At 40.2% G+C, this 19741-nt stretch overlaps 1 protein-coding gene across 2 annotated transcripts; it reads left to right on the top strand.

Moving 5' to 3' along the window:
* Nucleotides 1-4470: 4470 nt before the first annotated feature.
* On the top strand, nt 4471-19463 carry LOC134336306 (myc-associated zinc finger protein). 2 transcript variants are annotated; one of them, XM_063019038.1, is made up of 9 exons: nt 4471-5505; nt 5636-5792; nt 8582-8925; nt 9172-9237; nt 9323-9657; nt 12055-12118; nt 16507-16678; nt 16845-17233; nt 18674-19463. In XM_063019038.1, the coding sequence occupies exons 1-8, from the start codon at nt 5473-5475 to the stop codon at nt 17171-17173; spliced, it is 1500 nt and encodes a 499-aa protein (XP_062875108.1). In that variant the 5' UTR covers nt 4471-5472; the 3' UTR covers nt 17174-17233; nt 18674-19463. The 2 variants fall into 2 exon arrangements, with proteins under 2 accessions (XP_062875108.1, XP_062875106.1); XM_063019036.1 differs by having other exon boundaries at nt 8582-8931.
* Nucleotides 19464-19741: the final 278 nt, after the last annotated feature.

The following is a 19741-nucleotide window of genomic DNA, read 5'->3' as shown; positions in this document are numbered from 1 at the left end:
AGCATTAGCATTTAGCAGTTAGTATTTAGCTTAGGTCCTGTTAGCTTGTCTTGTCTTGTGGTAACCTTTCCTTTGTCTTTATCAATAAATATATTTACTTTAATTCATTTCTGTGTTTGTGTCCGCCCCTCTCATCCGTCATAGTCCAATAACCGTAACATAAATGTCCGGGTGCCAGTGCCCGCTAACATTGCTCGTGACCGTCCCACGTCTATGTTAGGAGCCACTCAGGATCATTTGATTATTCCTGTGCTTTGTAATGACCCCAAGGGCTCCGGGGGTCCTTCTGTTTGTTCGCCGGCTCCTGTTCCATGTCCGTCCTCTGCCAGTTCAGTCCATGTCATGTTCACCAGTTCAAGTTCGTCCAGCAACTGTGTCAAGTCCAGTTAATTCCGTCAGCCCGTTGGTCTTGCCTGTTCCTTGTCCGTCGGTCCAGATCTATCCTGTCTCTTTGTCTGATTCCATTAGTCTTGGTTTGTGTGATCAAGTTTGTTCTGTCGGTCAGTCTGTCCTATCTTGTCCAAGTCTGTATGTCCAAATTCATCCTGTTTTTTTTTGTCAGGTCCCATGAGTTCTGGTTTGACTAATCCAGTTCCTGTATTGCATTCTGGTAGTCCTGTTCCATGTTCATCTGTCTCTGTCAGTCCTAAGTGTAAGTCAGCAGATCAGGGTTCCAAAAAGAATCTGTTTGTAGTCTCGGGTCCTCCAATCACAGTCAGAGTCTACCAAGTCTAAGTTATCTCTAAGTTGGGTTAAATACTTAAGAAACCCGTTGCAGACTACATGCAACTCAACATGGCTCAAATCCTCGTCTACTACAGACAGTTCTCCCTGTGCTCTGCTGCTGCCGTCACCAGGCTCCAAGCAGCTGATTCAAGACGCCTCACCAGGCTCCAAGCAGCTGATTCTGGACGCCTCTCCAGGGTCCTTGCAGCTGATTCCGAACGCCTCTCCAGTGTTCTCGCAGCTGATTCTGGACGCCTCTTCAGGTTTCTAGCAGCTGATTCACGAAGTTTCTCCAGGGTCCTCGCAGCTAATTCCGGACGCCTCTCCAGGGTCCTCGCAGCTGATTCATGAAGTTTCTCCACTGTTCTCTCGGCTGATTCATGAAGTTTCTCCAGTGTTCTCGCGGCTGATTCCGGATGCCTCTCCAGGGTCCTCGCAGCTGATTCCGGACGCCTCTCCAGGGTCCTTGCAGCTGATTCAGGACGCCTCTCCAGGGTCCAAGCAGCTGATTCTAGAAGTTTCTCCAGGGTTCTCGCAGCTGATTCCAGATGCCTCTCCAGGGTCCATGCAGCTGACTCCGGACGTCTCTTCTCAAGGGTACTCGCAGCTGAATCCGGACACCTACTCTCCAGGGTCCATGCAGCTGACTCCGGACGTCTCTTCTCAAGGGTCCTTGCAGCTGAATCCCGACGCCTCTTCTCCAGGGTCCACGCAGCTGACTCCCAACGCCTCTTCACCAGGCCCACGCAGCTGACTCCCGACGCCTCTTTGCCAGGCTCCATGCAGCTGACCCCCGACGCATCGCAGCTGGTGCTGTGCTCCAAGATGTTGCCCCTAGAGGGCGCTCTAGTTCTCATGTCAGCGCCACCCGATGGCACTTCTGGTCTGTTGTCGGCGTCCCCCGATGGCGTTTCTGGTCTCTCGTCGGCACCCTCCGACGGCGCTTTTGGTCTCTTGTTGGCGGCCATCAACAGCGTTGCTGGTCTCTTGTCTGCGCCCTCCAACGGCGCTGCTGGTCTCTTGTTGGCGCCCACAGATGGCGCTTCAGGTCTCCAGTCGGCACCTCAAGTTGGTGCCTCAGGCTCCTCATCGGCGCCCCCTAAAGGCGCTTCATGTCTCTTGTCTGCGCTCACAGGCAGCATTTTTAGTCTCCTGTCCTGCATTCCAGCACTTTTGTCATGCCTGCCTCGGAACTTTTTGAATTACTTTGAATTTGCCCCTCAGGGTCCAGGACCTCATTTTTGTCAGGAGTCGTGCGTACAGGGGGGCTACTGTCACAATTGGAGCTTCTGTGGAACTCATTTAGGTGCCACACCCACCTCTCCGGGAGCACACTGTTCGTACATGATTGGTTCCCTGGACTAATTAGCTCCAGCTGCCCCTTATTTAAGAGGGAAGCCGGAGAACAAACTTGGGGAACTATTCTGGTTACTCTGTTTGATTTCCTGTGACTCTGTCAGTTTGGTTTGGAGCTTTCTCGTGACTCTGTTTATTGTAAGATTCTGCTACCTGTCTGAAGTACCTTCTGAACTCTGTTCTGCCTTGTTCCTTGCTCCTGTCCGTCTTATTCGGTATGTTGGTTTGTTTGTTCTCATGTCTTATTTGCCATTGTACCATTGTTTGTTAGCCTGATCCTGTTTGTTAGCCTGTTCCTGTTTGTTAGCCTAATCCCATTTGTTAGATTGTACCTTAGTCCTTGTCTGTTAGCCTTAGTTCTGTTTATCCTTGTTAGCCTTGTCTAGTTCTGTCTTGTTCCATGTTATTAGCTTAGCTTAGGGTTTAGGTTCATGTTTATTGTTTAGCTTAGTAAATTTATGTTTTGATTGGTTTAGCATTTATCTTTGTTTGTTTAATATTTATTAGCATTAGCATTTATCTTTGTTTGTTTAATATTTATTAGCATTAGCATTTAGCAGTTAGTATTTAGCTTAGGTCCTGTTAGCCTGTTATCAATAAATATATTTACTTTAATTCATCTCTGCGTTTGTGTCCGCCCCTCTCATTCATCATAGCCCAATAACCGTCACAGAAAGCACACTGTTATCAGTGATATGCAGTGATATCATATTTGGAGAGAAAAAAGCTAATACTTCTCGTCATTAGGGGAATGACAGGTAAATAAGTAAATCCCCTTGGAAGTTAACTTTTCTCAGTTTCGCCTGTTGCATGAACTAAACTTAGTAAAGAGCATAAGGATATTTGTTTTATATGACTTATGTTGACTGTGCAGTCGATAATTGTGGTGTTATTATTTGTAGAATGTTAAATCTTCTCTGTAGTAGCTGAATATCTTATGTCAGCCAGTCATTTCGTTAGTGCTGCTACTGCTCAGGCACTTTTAGCAATTGCCTGTTTTGCCCTGTCTCTACTATACAGCCCAGTTTTAGCAATGTGAATTTGGCTGAAAGGTCAAATAAAAATTTTGGCTAAAAAAAAAATAAGAAAGGTTATATAAATATATTTGTTTTGAAAGAGATAAAAAGCCATTTCTAAAGCTCTGGAACTTCAACAAACCACAGTAAGAGCTATTATAGGATGTTATATAATAAAAGTGAATCTTTTCCAAAGTGGCCAGCCAACAAAAAATACACAATGAACAATTAAGTATTTATCAACTGTAATTGAATTTTGCAAGAAGACAAAAATAATAGCCTGAGAGGAGGTTCACTCCCAACATCTCAATGGCTGTGTTGTTTACCTAGCTTGTCTGTGATATATTTTGTTTAAAACTCTAAATAAGTGACATGTAAATGATAAACGACTTCAGAAAGGGGGCAAATTATTTTCTGTCTTGGCACTGTATAGTTTAAGACTGCATTCTTAGTATTAATTTAACATAATGCATTGTGAGTTACCTAACTACTGCAGTAATGGAACTAAAACTTACAATTTTGCACCTGAAGGAAAATCAGGATTTTCATAAATCTTATTTATGTTATTAGGCTGTTTGGCAAAATCTGCTAACTGGATTGGACAAGGGTGGCATGGTGGTAGAGCAGGTAGTGTAGTGCCAAACATGGTCCTAGGGACCTGGGCTCGATTCTTGCTTTTTTGAAGAGTTTACAGTCTTGTTCCTGTGTCAGAGTGGGTTACCTTCTGGCACTCCATTTTTCACCAGCCTTCTAAAACTATACCAGTAGGTGCATTGACTGCTTAAACTTGAGTCTGGTCCTGAGCCCCAAGATGAAAATGAACTACGTATTTGTATGTATGTACGTATGTACGTATTTGTTTTGATTATTTGTCTTATGTAAAGCGTCTTTGAGTATCTTGAAAAGCGCTATATAAATAAAATGTATTATTATTATTATTATTATTAACTATAGTAAAAACATAGTTCAAACAATATAACAATACAGCTGTAAAGATGCATCCCTAGAAATTACCACTGGTGTTCACTGAGTTCAGCAGTACATCATTGGTTGTTCCTCATTAGCTTGCTGGTCGTTTTCATATTACTGTAGTCTCATATTTTTTATATTTTCCTGTAGAAGATAAAACTAGTGTTGACAAAAGATGTTGTTTTGGACTAGCGTTTCACATCGTTTCATATTCGATGTTTCTATGACAACGTGTAAAGTAGCATACTAAGATTCTAGGTAGTATGTTAATATACTACGCGGTATACAGTGTTGGCGTACTACTCAGTACAGTAGTATGCGGTTTTGCGTGAGTCGTTGCCTTTAAGGAGCTGCGACATTTTTCCACAACCAGTTTGTTTTGTGCTTAGCCGAGCGACCGGTTGTTAACGCGGAGGATCTCCGCTCTGCAGAGAGAGCGTTATTTTTATTTCTAACGAGCAAACTAACATTTTATAGGAATCCACTGTGTTTTGATTTGGGATTTTGCGTCGGCCGAACAGGTCAAAGGAGGGGAGGGAGACTGAGGGAGAGAGAAGGAGAGAGAAACAGGCGGACGGCGGGAGAGAAAAAGACACCTCGGGCCGGAGGAGGGACGAGGACACACAGACAGGGGGGAGTTCACTCCTAATGCTATCCCTTTAAAACAAGGGGGACACGGCGGTGGGGGAAGAGAGAGATAGCGGCGCGGAGAAGACGGGATAAAAAAAGGAAAGGAAAGAAAACGAGGGCGGGAGGGAGAGTGTTACCGAGGAAAAAAAAGAAATATGTCATCCTTTCGATTGAAATACCGAGGCGGAGCTTTGGAGCGCGACCGAGCGAGCGACTCTCCACACTGGGCTAAGATTTAACGCAACACTCGGGGCTTGATCACAGGCCCAGCACGGAAAAACCCTCAACTACAATAAAATCTTTTGTTTTTCCCGAGCGCTGAGTAGAAATCCAACGTGAAACTCTTCATTTATTTAATTGTTTTGCATGAATTATATGCACACCGCTGTTTATTTATAGGTCATTATTTAGGCAAAAATAATTGTATGTTAATGTATTATGTAGAGCATGATAAATATGACTGTTGTTTTTATAACCTGCGTATGTGTTAATCAATATTCTTAGAAAATAACTAGAACAGCGCTTTAAATAATCTATGATTTTTATATCGCTATTTAAATATATTTGCGTATTGTTATAATAATTAATGTAACGTGCATTTTATAAATACAACCCATTTGATAAATTAATGTTCATGATACAATACTATTATTTTATTGCATCTAAAAGCACAACCGGTTTTGTATAGATCACTACTAAAATATACTGTACCCCAGACGTAACTGTTTAAATAGCGTCATAACTACGTTATAACTGCGTCATCTAGCCCATCAAGATGGACGCAGCTTGGAGCAATTTCCTCTTTCAGGTAAAATGTCTAGTGTAACAAATGCATTGGTTAAATGTCCACTCATTGTTTGACATGATAGTGTTATGCAGTAAATATAGTATTGAATAAAAAAGGTGATTAATACTGCTCCTGTATCCTTCAAATCCAGACTCCGTCATCACAGTCTCAGACTGAGAGCAGCCTCCAATCAGATCTTCTGCCGGAGCTGACTGACACTCCTGCAGAACCGCCTACCGACCACCTGGCCCCGCCCCCGTCAACAGTGGACACAGCTGTGCTAAAAGAAGAGCCAGAGCCTGAGCCAGGTGAGCAGGGGACACAAGGAGGTCATGGCTCTATGATCAGCACTAGTGTAGTTTATTTAAATCATTTTAAATGAATACATTTTTGGACCTACTGAACAATCCAAAGCTAATAGTGTTTCTTGTAGCTTTACCTCTTTTCTAAAAAAAAATACATGAGTATTTGTATTTAAAACTCGAAATAATGCCAGAATTGTATACAATCGACTTTGAACATTTGGTAGAAGATTTTACTTATGCATCATTATTCTACTATAAACTACATAATTCACATAATTTGTCACTGGAGCTCAGTAAAAGCACTTTTGTCTGTGGCTAAATCTAGTTTGCTAGAGCACTTGTGTTATCTATATAAAGAGAACAATTTGGGATGAGGCATTGGCATTTTTATCTTGTTCTTTATGTGATTTTCTAGGTGGATTGAGTTAGATATTAGCAACAACTATACTATTAGTACACACAGTATGTTCCACATTGGTCATTTTATTATGACTAGCACTTCATACACATTTAGCCAACTGACAAAAAGTACACAGAAAAAATTTCCTATGTTGTTACTGACCAACCTAATTATATTTTGTAAATAAAAGCACTTTTATATACCTGCAACATTCTCAAAAAAGTTGGGACAAAGGAATGTTTACCACTTTTCCATCACCTTTCCTATGAATTACAAATTTAAATCATTTGCAGACATACAGGGGTTGGACAAAATAACTGAAACACCTGTCATTTTAGTGTGGTAGGTTTCATGGCTAAATTGGACCAGTCTGGTGGCCAATCTTCATTAATTGCACATTGCACCAGTGAGAGCAGAGTGTGAAGGTTCAATTAGCAGGGTAAGAGCACAGTTTTGCTCAAAATATTGCAATGCACACAACATTATGGGTGACATACCAGAGTTCAAAAGAGGACAAATTGTTGGTGCACGTCTTGCTGGCGCATCTGTGACCAAGACAGCAAGTCTTTGTGATGTATCAAGAGCCACAGTATCCAGGGTAATGTCAGCATACCACCAAGAAGGACAAACCACATCCAACAGGATTAACTGTGGACGCAAGAGGAAGCTGTCTGAAAGGGATGTTCGGGTGCTAACCCGGATTGTATCCAAAAAACATAAAACCACGGCTGCCCAAATCACGGCAGAATTAAATGTGCACCTCAACTCTCCTGTTTCCACCAGAACTGTCCGTCGGGAGCTCCACAGGGTCAATATGCACGGCCGGGCTGCTATAGCCAAACCTTTGGTCACTCGTGCCAATGCCAAACGTCGGTTTCAATGGTGCAAGGAGCGCAAATCTTGGGCTGTGGACAATGTGAAACATGTATTGTTCTCTGATGAGTCCACCTTTACTGTTTTCCCCACATCCGGGAGAGTTACGGTGTGGAGAAGCCCCAAAGAAGCGTACCACCCAGACTGTTGCATGCCCAGAGTGAAGCATGGGGGTGGATCAGTGATGGTTTGGGCTGCCATATTATGGCATTCCCTTGGCCCAATACTTGTGCTAGATGGGCGCGTCACTGCCAAGGACTACCGAACCATTCTGGAGGACCATGTGCATCCAATGGCGGTGCCGTGTATCAGGATGACAATGCACCAATACACACAGCAAGACTGGTGAAAGATTGGTTTGATGAACATGAAAGTGAAGTTGAACATCTCCCATGGCCTGCACAGTCACCAGATCTAAATATTATTGAGCCACTTTGGGGTGTTTTGGAGAAGCGAGTCAGGAAACGTTTTCCTCCACCAGCATCACGTAGTGACCTGGCCACTATCCTGCAAGAAGAATGGCTTAAAATCCCTCTGACCACTGTGCAGGACTTGTATATGTCATTTCCAAGACGAATTGATGCTGTATTGGCCGCAAAAGGAGGCCCTACACCATACTAATAAATTATTGTGGTCTAAAACCAGGTGTTTCAGTTATTTTGTCCAACCCCTGTATGTCTACTGTTCATATTTACTCAACAGTAAATTAGCAGGCTACTCAAGAATCCATTGTTGTTGTTGTCCTATTTTCCTATTCATTATGGCAGGCCAGTAAAGCACAAACACTGTCTACTAAACCACACTGTTCTTGCACATGTAGAATGAGTTCAGGCATTGCCATGCTAAGATACCATGACAGATGTTGGGTTTTGCACCTTTTGCAAATAGTTTCAGGTTGCCCTTAGGATGTCCTGATGCAGAGGTAGACTGTTTTAAGTGGCAGCACTTTTTCAAAGTACTTCAAAGCTGATGTAACTATATTTATCATATTAGCATAACAGCTTCTCATGCAGTGTTGTCTGAGAGCTTATGAGGTAGTTTTCCTGGATTCTCTAATTCAACATATTTCTTTGGATTCCCTGAGTGTATGTATTTATTTGTTTTAGAAAAATTCTGTACGATACATGGTAAAAGACCTTAATTATTTGCAGTAGTGCACTGAGAAATGTTTGTTTTGAACCGATTTGAAGTCTGGCACGAAGTGGTGAACCATGACCCAATTTTGTTTTTCCCGAGTCTTTGGTGGATCCTTTTTTTATACCCAATCATGATACCCTCACTTGTTTATATGAGAATTGTCAATTAGTTTAAAAAAAACGCAGTTTTAACCCTTTTGAGTGTGTTGCAGGCAAAATCTAAATGTGTTTATGTTTACAAAATAAGTTGGTCAATAAAAACATTCTTTTGGCAATCTTTGTGCTTCTGTCAGTTAAATAAAGGTTTAAAACCAAGAATTAATGACTCATTGAACAAGCCATGTTTTATGCCATATTTGTTCTTTGGCTTTTTTCTCTTTCAGTCAAGCCTGTGTCTCGTCCTCGGCCTGCTCACATCTGCTCGATATGTAACAAGCAGTTTAAAAACAGTTATAACCTGCGCCGTCACCAGTCTGTTCATACTGGAATTAAAATGAAAGACAGGGCGGCTAGAGAGAAGGTGGATGGAACAAAGGCAGGTGTGCGAATGGACAGGCAGACTATCCCCCTCTCTCTCCTCCAGCTCTCCATTCCTGCACCAATTACAGTGGCAACTGACCCCATGACACACCCAACACCACTCAGCAACCAACAGTTGGAGACGGTTGCTGTATCTGCTGTAGCGACCCAGCCGCTTCCTGCTGCTGTAGTGGTTACCGGGACAATGGTACAGGTTGGCTTGGTTTGTGTATTATAACATTTCAGACGTACTTGCTGTCCCTCTCTCTTTTATGTTTGCTTTGGTCTTCTATTTGTCTGTATATCTGTTTTTTAAACTTGTATTTCATCATTAGTGCACAGAAACATCACCACTGTGGTATCATCTAAACAGCAGCAATAAGGCTGTCAATACCCTGTAACTCCCAATGTTAGCAGTCTGCTTTACTGACCCATCCCTTCACTAATTCCATAGATTGGATGTTCACAGCCACTGATGTCAGATGGTGTGTTTTTGAAGTCAGAAGATGGTTATTTTCATGTATGAGAGATTTTTTTCTTTTTAAAAATGCACACAGCCATAACATTCTGAGTGGACCCTGATTCTGTACTACACTCTTTTTTAGGCTGCACCAACCACAGTGGAAAACCTTAGCATTCCCAATCCAATCCAGATATCTATCCCAATTACAAATCCTAATCCTACTCCAAGCCCCAATCCCAACACAAACCCAAATCCAGTAAAGAAAAACCATGCCTGTGAGGCTTGTGGGAAGGCTTTTCGAGATGTCTACCATCTGAACCGCCACAGGCTGTCCCACTCGGATGAGAAGCCGTACTCCTGTCATATTTGCCAGCAGCGCTTTAAAAGGAAGGATCGGATGAGCTACCATGTCAGATCCCACCAGGGAGGAGTGGAGAAGCCATACGTGTGTCCTCACTGCTCCAAAGGTTTCTCACGGTGAGGAACAGCACCAGCATGCCTACTTCTTTGTTGTATAGATAAAACTTAAACAGAAAACATGAGTCTATAGAGAAATCCTGCACACATAGTGCCCTTTACTGCTAAACCCTTTAGGAATAGTTCTTTATTGTTTGATTGATTTTTTATTAAGATTTTGTTACGTTTATGACAGGACAGGTAGTTATAGTTATACTCGTGATCCATCAAGTTTAACAATAAACACAGTCACAAGCAATTTCGGATCTCCAAATCACCTAGCTCTCATGTCTTTGGACTGTGGGAGGAAACCAGATCTCCAGGAGGAATAGTTTTATAAGAAAAGTAACTTTGCATACATGTATGCTATTAATAGAGAGCAATTTCTGTGCTACATACCTTGCTGTATTACACTGATTTCACCGAAGTATTTACCACTATTTCTGCTAATTTGTCACACTTATAAGTTTCAGTTCTTCCCACCAATTACAATATTAGATTGAGACAACACAAGTGAACACAAAATGCAGCTTTCAAATATTCATTCCATTTATTGAAGATAAAGATTTATTAAAAACCTGCAAACCCCATATCCAGAAAGGTTGGGACATTTTGTAAAATGCAGTAAAAAAAAAAAGAAGAATCTCTGGAATCTTTATGTAACTGTTACATAAAATTTCAAGTTTTCAGCTTCGTTTTATTTTGTAAATATAAATTTAAAAGTTGATACCTGAAACACTCAAAAAATTAGAAAAGACACGTTTAGCAATGTTCTCTATCAGCTTTCCTATTTTTGAGACATTTTAATGTTTTGTAAACTGAGGATACTGACACTAATTGCTGCAGTTTTGCAAGTGGAATTTTTCTTCATTCTTGCTTGATACAAGACTTCAGCTTCACAACAGTTCATGGACGCAATTGTCTGATTGTCCACTTGATGGTGCACCATACATTTTCAATACATTTACATTTGTAGCATTTAGTAGATGCTTTTATCTAAAGTGACTTACAATTATCACTAAAAAGAATTTGAGCAATTGAGGGTTTAGGGCATAGGATATAGATCTGGACTGCAGGCAGGTCAGTCAAGCACACAAACTCTGTGTCTATTAAGCCACATTGTTGTAGTGCATACAACACAAGGCCTGGCATTGTCTTGTTGAAATAATCACAGACTACCTTGTAAAGACATCGCTTTGATAGCAGCACATCTTTAAAATCAAAATATACACACATAAATGGTTCTTTCACACATAGGCAAGTCACCCATTCCGTGGTCAATTGCACCCCCAAGTCCCCATTCTATGACAGTTGTTGGCTTTTGCAGCTTTCACTAATAACAGTCTGTATGGTCTTTTTCATCTCTGTCACAATGAACTTTTTCTAGGAAACAAGCTGAACCGTGGCTTTTTTTGACAACTGTCTTTTAGTCCATCTGAGATGAGTATGGGCCCAGAGAACTTTGCATTGTGTCTGTATAGAATTGATAAACGGCTTTCTCTATGTGAAATACAGTTTTAGGTTGCATTTCTTGATGCAGCTGTACACTGTGTTAAGCAACAACAGTTCTTCGAAGTATTCCTAAATCCATTTGTTACAGTAGCATAATGGTTTCTTGTCTGAAGGCTTAAAGGTAATTTAACAGCTTACAGACTTTGCTCTACACAGACTGAGATTTCTCCAGATTTCCCGAATCTTTTCCGAATATTATGTATGATAGATGGTTTAAAAAAAATTGTAATTCTCGTATGACATTTGACCCACGACCCATCAGGTCTTTGGTGAATCCTCATTTTATACCCAATCATGAGTTTGACTCGGCCACTCCAAATCTTTAATTTTGTTTTTTTTTATGTCATTCAGAGGTGGACTAGCTTGTGTGCTTTAGATCATTGTTCTGCTGCCACCTTACTCCTTTGACTCATCAGTCCACAGAAAATTATTCCAATAACATTGGGGGTCATCTGGATATTCCTTGAGTCATCTGGATATTTTCATTGTGTTCTTTTTGATCAACAGTGGTTTGCGTCTTGTTACTGTGCCATGGATGCTATTTTTGCTCAGTTTATACATATATCATCACTTCATCAGTAGATCCTCTTTTTTACTTTAGTTGTCGGTGGGACATTAAATAGGCAATTATTAAAGGACATGCTCTGATTACTAAATTTATACAGAAAATGGGTCAGTGTGGCAAGGGAATGATCACAACCATTATAAATCTCTCTAATTTATAAGACATTTAAAACCATGTATGGATGCACTCTTCTACATGATGAGTGTTGTTAAGAAGTGTTTTTGGCCTATTGTGTTCTCATATGAACAGGCCTACACTCGTTTACACACGGTCTCTCTGTCCCCTGTGTGGTTGTCTTCGAGTACTGCAGTGTGTTAAAAAGCCCTCTCTGTCCTCTTTAGGCCTGACCATCTCAACAGCCATGTGCGGCAGGTGCACTCTACCGAGAGACCGTTCAAGTGTCCGGTAATGCCAAAACCTTTTCTTTCTCATTCTTTCACTTTCTGACTGTGCTTGATTTAAAATTGATCAGCCTATTTGTAGGGCTGCTTCAAATTAAAGTAAGAGAAAGTGTTAATTTTATAGAAAATGTTTGGTAATAATGATGTACACTAAAAAGTGTCTTTAAATAGATAAAGTTTTAAAAATAAAAAAAATAGATTTTTAAAGATTCACCAAAAGTGCTGGAACCCTACTGTTTTTGTTAGAATTTTCTTATTCTGCATAATGTCACACAAATTTTTCAGTGTAAACTAGTCTCTGGTTTTTCACCCCACATACATAAATGTCGTATCAAAGGAACCCTGGGAGCTTTAACTTCAATAATGATCCAAAAAAGTTTGGACTTCTATACAGTGTCATTGCCAGGTGCCTATCAAAAACATGGGTGGAGCAAGCCAAGCATTGAGCACCTACACACTGTTTAACTCAGAAATCATTGCACCAATTGTCACCAAACCTCAGAGGCCCATACCATAGAAGGTTCTTAGGCTATGGCAAAAATATTGTATAACTACAGTGCTAGGTGGTGCTATAAAATGCACGATAAAGTTACACAAATAAAGATTGTCCTGTTGACGTGACATTTGGCATAATGCTTCTGTGTCCTATCCTGCTTCAGGAATGGTCCCATACTCACATATTGGGCCACATTGAGCTGTTTTGTGCTTGGACCCCGAAATCGCTGCTTGCAGCAATATTTTTATTTTATGTCTTTATGTGGCATAGTGTTGCAAAACATTTGAAATACAGTTTAGAAAAAAACAGCAAATACATAAAAAGCAATAAAAATTTTACTAACAGTTAAACAGGTTAGTAGTAATAATAATTATAATTTTAATGAGTTCTAATTACAGGCAGTGAATAAGTGGTATTGCTATATTTTTCTATTTTGCTTTTTTTATTGATCTCTTCTACTAAAACTTTTGACAGTTTGGCTAAGAAGAGAAGAGGAAGGTACCAAGGGCAGAGCAGTTGTTTAACATTAGCCCTTTGGCAATAAAATGTAATAGTAATTCATTTGGAAGGGAATACTGGTGCAGCAATAAAAACATTTTTAAATTCACTTAGACTAAAATGTCTCTAATTAAAAAAAACAACTTTATTGTAGTTTGAATCAGTTTTTTTACTAAAACTACAAGGCTTATTTACCATCAAATAGTCTAGTCACACCAAAACTTGTGTACATTTACCTACAGTGAGGAAAATAAGTATTTGATCCCCTGCTGATTTTGTAAGTTTACCCCCTTACAAAGACTTGAACAGTCTATAATTTTTATGGAAGGTTTATTTTAACAGAGAGAGACAGAATATCAACAAAAAATCCAGAAAAAAAAAACATTAAATAAAAGTTATACATTAATTTGTATTTAATTAAGGGAAATAAGTATTTGATCCCCTACCAACCAGCAAGAATTCTGACCCCCACAGACCGGTTATGTGCCCATGAGGCACACAAATTAGTCCTGTCCCTGTATAAAAGACTCCTGTTACAGAATCAGTTTCTTCCATTCAAATCTCTCGACCACCATGGGCAAGACCAAAGAGCTATCAAAGGACGTCAGGGACAAGATTGTAGACCTGCACAAGGCTGGAATGGGCTACAAGATCATCAGCAAGACGCTTGGTGAGAAAGAGACCACTGTTGGTGCGATAATTTGAAAATGGAAGAAATACAAGATCACAGTCAATCACCCTCGCTCTGGAGCTCCATGCAAGATCTCACCTGGTGGGGTAAGAATGATTCTGAGAAAGGTGAGGTCAGCCCAGAATTACACGGGAGGAGCTTGTCAGTGATCTCAAGGGAGCTGGGAACAGAGTCACCAAGAAAACCATTAGTAACACACTTCGCCGTAATGGATTGAGATCCTGCTGTGCCCGCAAAGTCCCTCTGCTCAAGAAGGCTCATGTACAGGCCCGTCTGAAGTTTGCCAATGAACACCTGAATGATTCAGAGAAAGCTTTGGAGAATGTGATATGGTCAGATGAGACAAAATTGAGCTCTTTGGCATCAACTCCACTCGCCGTGTTTGGAGGCAGAGAAATGCCCAGTGGGGATGGTGTTCTTGGGGTCATATCCAGCATTTCTCTGCTCCCAGCTCCCTTGAGATCATTGACAAGCTCCTCCTGTGTAATTCTGGACTGACCTCACCTTTCTCAGAATCATTCTTACCCCACCAGGCGAGATCTTGCATGGAGCTCCAGAGCGAGGGCGATTGACTGTGATCTTGTATTTCTTCCATTTTCGAATGATCGCGCCAACAGTGGTCTCTTTCTCACCAAGCGTCTTGCTGATGGTCTTGTAGCCCATTCCAGCCTTGTGCAGGTCTACAATCTTGTCCCTGACGTCCTCTGATAGCTCTTTGGTCTTGCCCATGGTGGTCGAGTGATTTGAATGGAAGAAACTGATTCTGTGACAGGAGTCTTTTATACAGGGACAGGACTAATTTGTGTGCCTCATGGGCACATAACCGGTCTGTGGGGGTCAGAATTCTTGCTGGTTGGTAGGGAATCAAATACTTATTTCCCTTAATTAAATACAAATTAATGTATAACTTTTATTTAATGTTTTTTTCCTGGATTTTTTGTTGATATTCTGTCTCTCTGTTAAAATAAACCTTCCATAAAAATTATAGACTGTTCAAGTCTTTGTAAGGGGGTAAACTTACAAAATCAGCTGGTCATAAAATTAGAATATCATGAAAAAGTTGATTTATTTTAGTAATTCCATTCAAAAAGTGAAACATGTATATTATATTCATTCATTACACACAGACTGATATATTTCAAATGTTTATTTCTTTTAATGTTGATGATTACAACTGACAACTAATGAAAACCCCAAATTCAGTATCTCAGAAAATTAGAATATTGTGACAAGGTACAATATTGAAGACACCTGGTGCCACACTCTATTCAGCTAATTAACTCAAAACACCTGCAAAGGCCTTTAAATGGTCTCTCAGTCTAGTTCTGTAGGCTACACAATCATGGGGAAGTCTGCTGACTTGACAGTTGTCCAAAAGACGACCATTGACACCTTGCACAAGGAGGGCAAGACACAAAAGGTCATTGCTAAAGAGGCTGGGTGTTCACAGAGCTCTGTGTCCAAGCACATTAATAGAGAGGCGAAGGGAAGGAAAAGATGTTGTAGAAAAAAGTGTACAAGCAATAGGGATAACTGCACCCTGGAGAGGATTGTGAAACAAAACCCATTCAAAAATGTGGGGGAGATTCACAAAGAGTGGACTGCAGCTGGAGTCAGTGCTTCAAGAACCACCACGCACAGACGTATGCAAGACATGGGTTTCAGCTGTCGCATTCCTTGTGTCAAGCCACTCTTGAACAAGAGACAGCGTCAGAAACGTCTCGCCTGGGCTAAAGACAAAAAGGACTGCTGAGTGGTCCAAAGTTATGTTCTCTGATGAAAGTAAATTTTGCATTACCTTTGGAAATCAAGGTCCCAGAGTCTGGAGGAAGAGAGGAGAGGCACAGAATCCACGTTGCTTGAGGTCCAGTGTAAAGTTTTCACAGTCAGTGATGGTTTGGAGTGCCATGTCATCTGCTGGTGTTGGTCCACTGTGTTTTCTGAGGTCCAAGGTCAACGCAGCCGTCTACCAGGAAGTTTTAGAGCACTTCATGCTTCCTGCTGCTGACCAACTTTATGGAAATGCAGATTTCAATTTCCTACAGGACTTGGCACCTGCACACAGTGCCAAAGCTACCAGTACCTGGTTTAAGGACCATGGTATCCCTGTTCTTAATTGGCCAGCAAACTCGCCTGACCTTAACCCCATAGAAAATCTATGGGGTATTGTGAAGAGGAAGATGCGATACGCCAGACCCAACGATTCAGAAGAGCTGAAGGCCACTATCAGAGCAACCTGGGCTCTCATAACACCTGAGCAGTGCCACAGACTGATGGACTCCATGCCACGCCACATTGCTGCAGTAATCCAGGCAAAAGGAGCCCCAACTAAGTATTAAGTGCTGTACATGCTCATACTTTTCATGTTCATACTTTTCAGTTGGCCAACATTTCAAAAAATCCTTTTTTTGTATTGGTCTTAAGTAATATTCTAATTTTCTGAGATACTGAATTTGGGGTTTTCATTAGTTGTCAGTTATAATCAACATTAAAAGAAATAAACATTTGAAATATATCAGTCTGTGTGTAATGAATGAATATAATATACAAGTTTCACTTTTTGAATGGAATTACTGAAATATATCAACTTTTTCATGATATTCTAATTTTATGACCAGCACCAGTACTTATTTTCCCCACTGTAAGTATGCCTTTGCACTGCACAGTATATGTTGTGTGTTAAAACATTTGCTGTTTCTGTCTGCAGACATGTGAGTCTGCATTTGCCACTAAGGACCGTCTGCGTGCTCATATGATTAGACATGAAGACAAGGTTCCCTGCCACATTTGCGGCAAACTGCTTTCTCCTGCTTACATCACAGATCACATGAGGGTCCACAACCAGTCCCAGCATCATGTCTGCCACCTGTGTAATCGCAGTGAGTTTCAGTTTCTATTGGATGGTTTAAATATAAATTTCTTTAGCTATCTTAGCTGGTTGTTGGTACCACTTTTGCCTAAAACTAAAATCAACACTGGTTACTTTATTAAAAATTCCTGAAATCCTGCTGATTTAAAAAAGTGTAATATTCTTATAACCTCTAGGTTTTACAACACTGACGTACCTGCGTGTCCACGCTCAGAAGCACCATGGGCAGGAGTGGAAAGAAAGCAGCATGGGCCGTGGCTCGGGGCCTGGTGGGGTGCTGTTGTGCCAACTGTGTGGGGTTCACTGTAAGACTCCCACCCAGCTTCAGGGCCATATGGCCACACATGCCAACCAGACAGACCCCTCTTTGTCCAACCCAATTAGCAGCAGCAGCATTTTAGCAGGCACAGTGTCCACGGTGGCCACCCCCATGTCAAGCACTTCAACCAATCTGGGCCTGCTGGTGACTGACTGCTCCAGCATTGCTGCCCCAAGCCACAGCTAACCCCAGGCTGCAGGCGCAGAGATGGGGTTGGGTTAAAAAAGGACAGCCGAATAGTAGAAGGTAATGCCCATGTGCACAATGAACTATTGGTTTTTATATTATAGCCACACTGTTGTATAAGCTATATGGATGTTCATAAAAGTGATTCAACCATTGTGTTTATGCATTGTGTGTTATTTCTGAGAAACAGTTTGACACACTTTGTAGTCATTCAGTCAAGACATATTTGGTGTTAAAAATAATGTAACTAACAAGGAAAGCTTAAACCATAATATTAGTGGCCTCCACTTGGCCACTTTTGTAAGTTTGATATTGTTTGCCATGTAACATTCTTTGTATTGACAACATTTGTACTGATAACTAGAATGCCTGGCAGGTTCAATAAAATATGAGATTTCACTAACTGTTTTAACTTGATTAGGGTTGCACTGAATACAGCCCCCTTGGAAACACTACATGCTAGGCAGGAATACAGCCTGAGTGCTTATCCGCCAATGCAAAAAGTTTTCTGCATGTTTTGGAAGCAAACCCAGGTCCCTGGGATCTTGTGTTTCAGTATACATGCTGTGCTGTGAAAAAGTAGTTACAACCTCTCTGATTTACTTGGATATTACATATTTTTCTATATTTTCTAATATTTCATGCTAATACACAAATGAATTAACACACCACCTTTTGTAAAACATTATTTGTATTATGTTAATTTAACCAACACCCATATTATCTCTGTAAAAACATAATTGACCCCTAGATAACTTATTTTACCACATGAACTGTGACTAAATGCTTTTACTAAATTTGTCTTTTATTTTAGCCCACTATTTTTGCAGAAGTGCTTTAAATTTGACACATTTATAGTTTTGTGGAATTAGCTTCAGAATGAACTGTTTGTGTTCTGACCACTGGTGCCAGTCAATAATTTGACTAGGCCACTCCAAAACTCCCTGTTTCTTTTCAGTTGTTTAGATGAAAGTTAGTAAACTTGCTTTTGTTTTTGGCATAACCCAGTTAGCCCTCAGTTTTTATTGAGTCTTTGCAAATTGTCTAAAATTTTTACGGCAAAGTGTTGGTGTATAAACTTTTATAGTCATTGCTTGACTTTAATCATAAGATTAAAGGTAAGTAAGAGCGATATTATGTTGGCTGAAATAAAACCTGGCTGTGTTCAATTAACTAAGTTTGGAATGTAACTGTAATTTGGTGTGAACTGGTTAACTGAGTAATGGCCAGTTTATTTTATTTGTTACAGAGTTGATATTTGTGTTAAATTACTTTTGTGTTTTTACTAAAGCTTCCATTGTGTAATATCACATTTGAATTAATGATTGTGATTTTGTAATTATGAATTCATTGTTGGCCAAAATTCTGTAATCATAACTTAGAGCTTTATGCAAGCTGCTGTAATATTGAAATAAAAAATGTATGTAAACAAGGAAAAGATTTAATAGCTACTTACTTGACATATTTACCTGCCTAATTATTCTTTTGATCTCTCCCTAGGCTGTCCTGCAAGTTTCATCCGAAATACTAGTTGGAAGTTTAACCCCTCCATCTATGCTGCCTCACAGTCTGCAAGCAGTCAACAAGAGCTAAAGACATTTTAACAGCAAGTCTGAGAACTCTAGAAATCATCCATGCATTTCAACCACTGACAGACATGCAGACAGTCCTTATGGATAATGGACTACTGAGTTAGGGGGTGATATGCCACCCAGTTATGTCAGTTCTATTTTAAGGGAGAGGTCTCAGTGAAATAAAGGCCATCAAGTGTTGTCCCAATTTATTTATACCATGTCTTTAGTGATCAGTAATATTAGAATGTTACAATGAATTATGATTTTAACTATCCAATTGATTCCCTAATTTGAATTTCTTGCAGTATTCAAAAAAGATTTTCAAATTGTCTCACATATAACAGTAAGCTGCCTTTAAGAGGAGATTTGTAAATGAGAATATTAAATGCTGTATCATCACATGCCATAAATTACTGATGCCTGTAAAGGTACCGTTTATAGTTAAAGCTACAACATAGGAATCATATGTATTGTTTATTACATGTGGATTTAGGGAACTGTTTTAAGAACTGTCATTGATGTTGATTTATCTTAATTTTTTAAATAGGAAGTGAATGTTGGACGTTGCTTGAGAAACTGCATAATGCTCTATTATTTGACCTATGTTTGTGTTTGAAGCCTTGTTGTGCGCCAAATCTTTGTTGCTGTCTCTGTGACACTAAATTAATCAATGTACAAAAGACAATTGTGCACCCAATTATACCTACTTTAATTAATCAAGGGGTATACTCATGAATTACATTCTCAAGTGGAAAATCAAGCCCTTGCTAGGTCACAATATGGCCACATCCAGAAACCAAGGTTATAAATAGTATACTACTTACAGTAGTAAAGGAAATAGTGATCAATCTTGGTAGTTTTGAAAGATCTTTAAAACAAATTTTGCCTTTTTTAGTGTTCTATTAAAGCAACACCTGATAAACGTGTGCTTGCATGCCTAACGCTATCTAAAACACTGTGGTGCGCTGTGTTTGGTTTTCACCAAGCATTGCAC

The sequence above is a fragment of the Trichomycterus rosablanca genome, chromosome 22, assembly GCF_030014385.1.
Source record: "Trichomycterus rosablanca isolate fTriRos1 chromosome 22, fTriRos1.hap1, whole genome shotgun sequence".
NCBI lineage: Eukaryota > Metazoa > Chordata > Actinopteri > Siluriformes > Trichomycteridae > Trichomycterus > Trichomycterus rosablanca.
Note: the sequence above shows the minus strand (reverse complement) of the source record. Positions and strands in the feature narration are given on the sequence as shown.

Bases quoted from the DNA above. Each gene is read 5' to 3' on its own strand.
- LOC134336306 (XM_063019036.1), top strand. From the start codon at position 5,473: ATGGACGCAGCTTGGAGCAATTTCCTCTTTCAG. The intron at 5,793-8,581 runs GTGAGCAGGGGA...TTTCTCTTTCAG, and splicing joins AGAGCCAGAGCCTGAGCCAG to TCAAGCCTGTGTCTCGTCCT. The intron at 9,658-12,054 runs GTGAGGAACAGC...TGTCCTCTTTAG, and splicing joins TGCTCCAAAGGTTTCTCACG to GCCTGACCATCTCAACAGCC.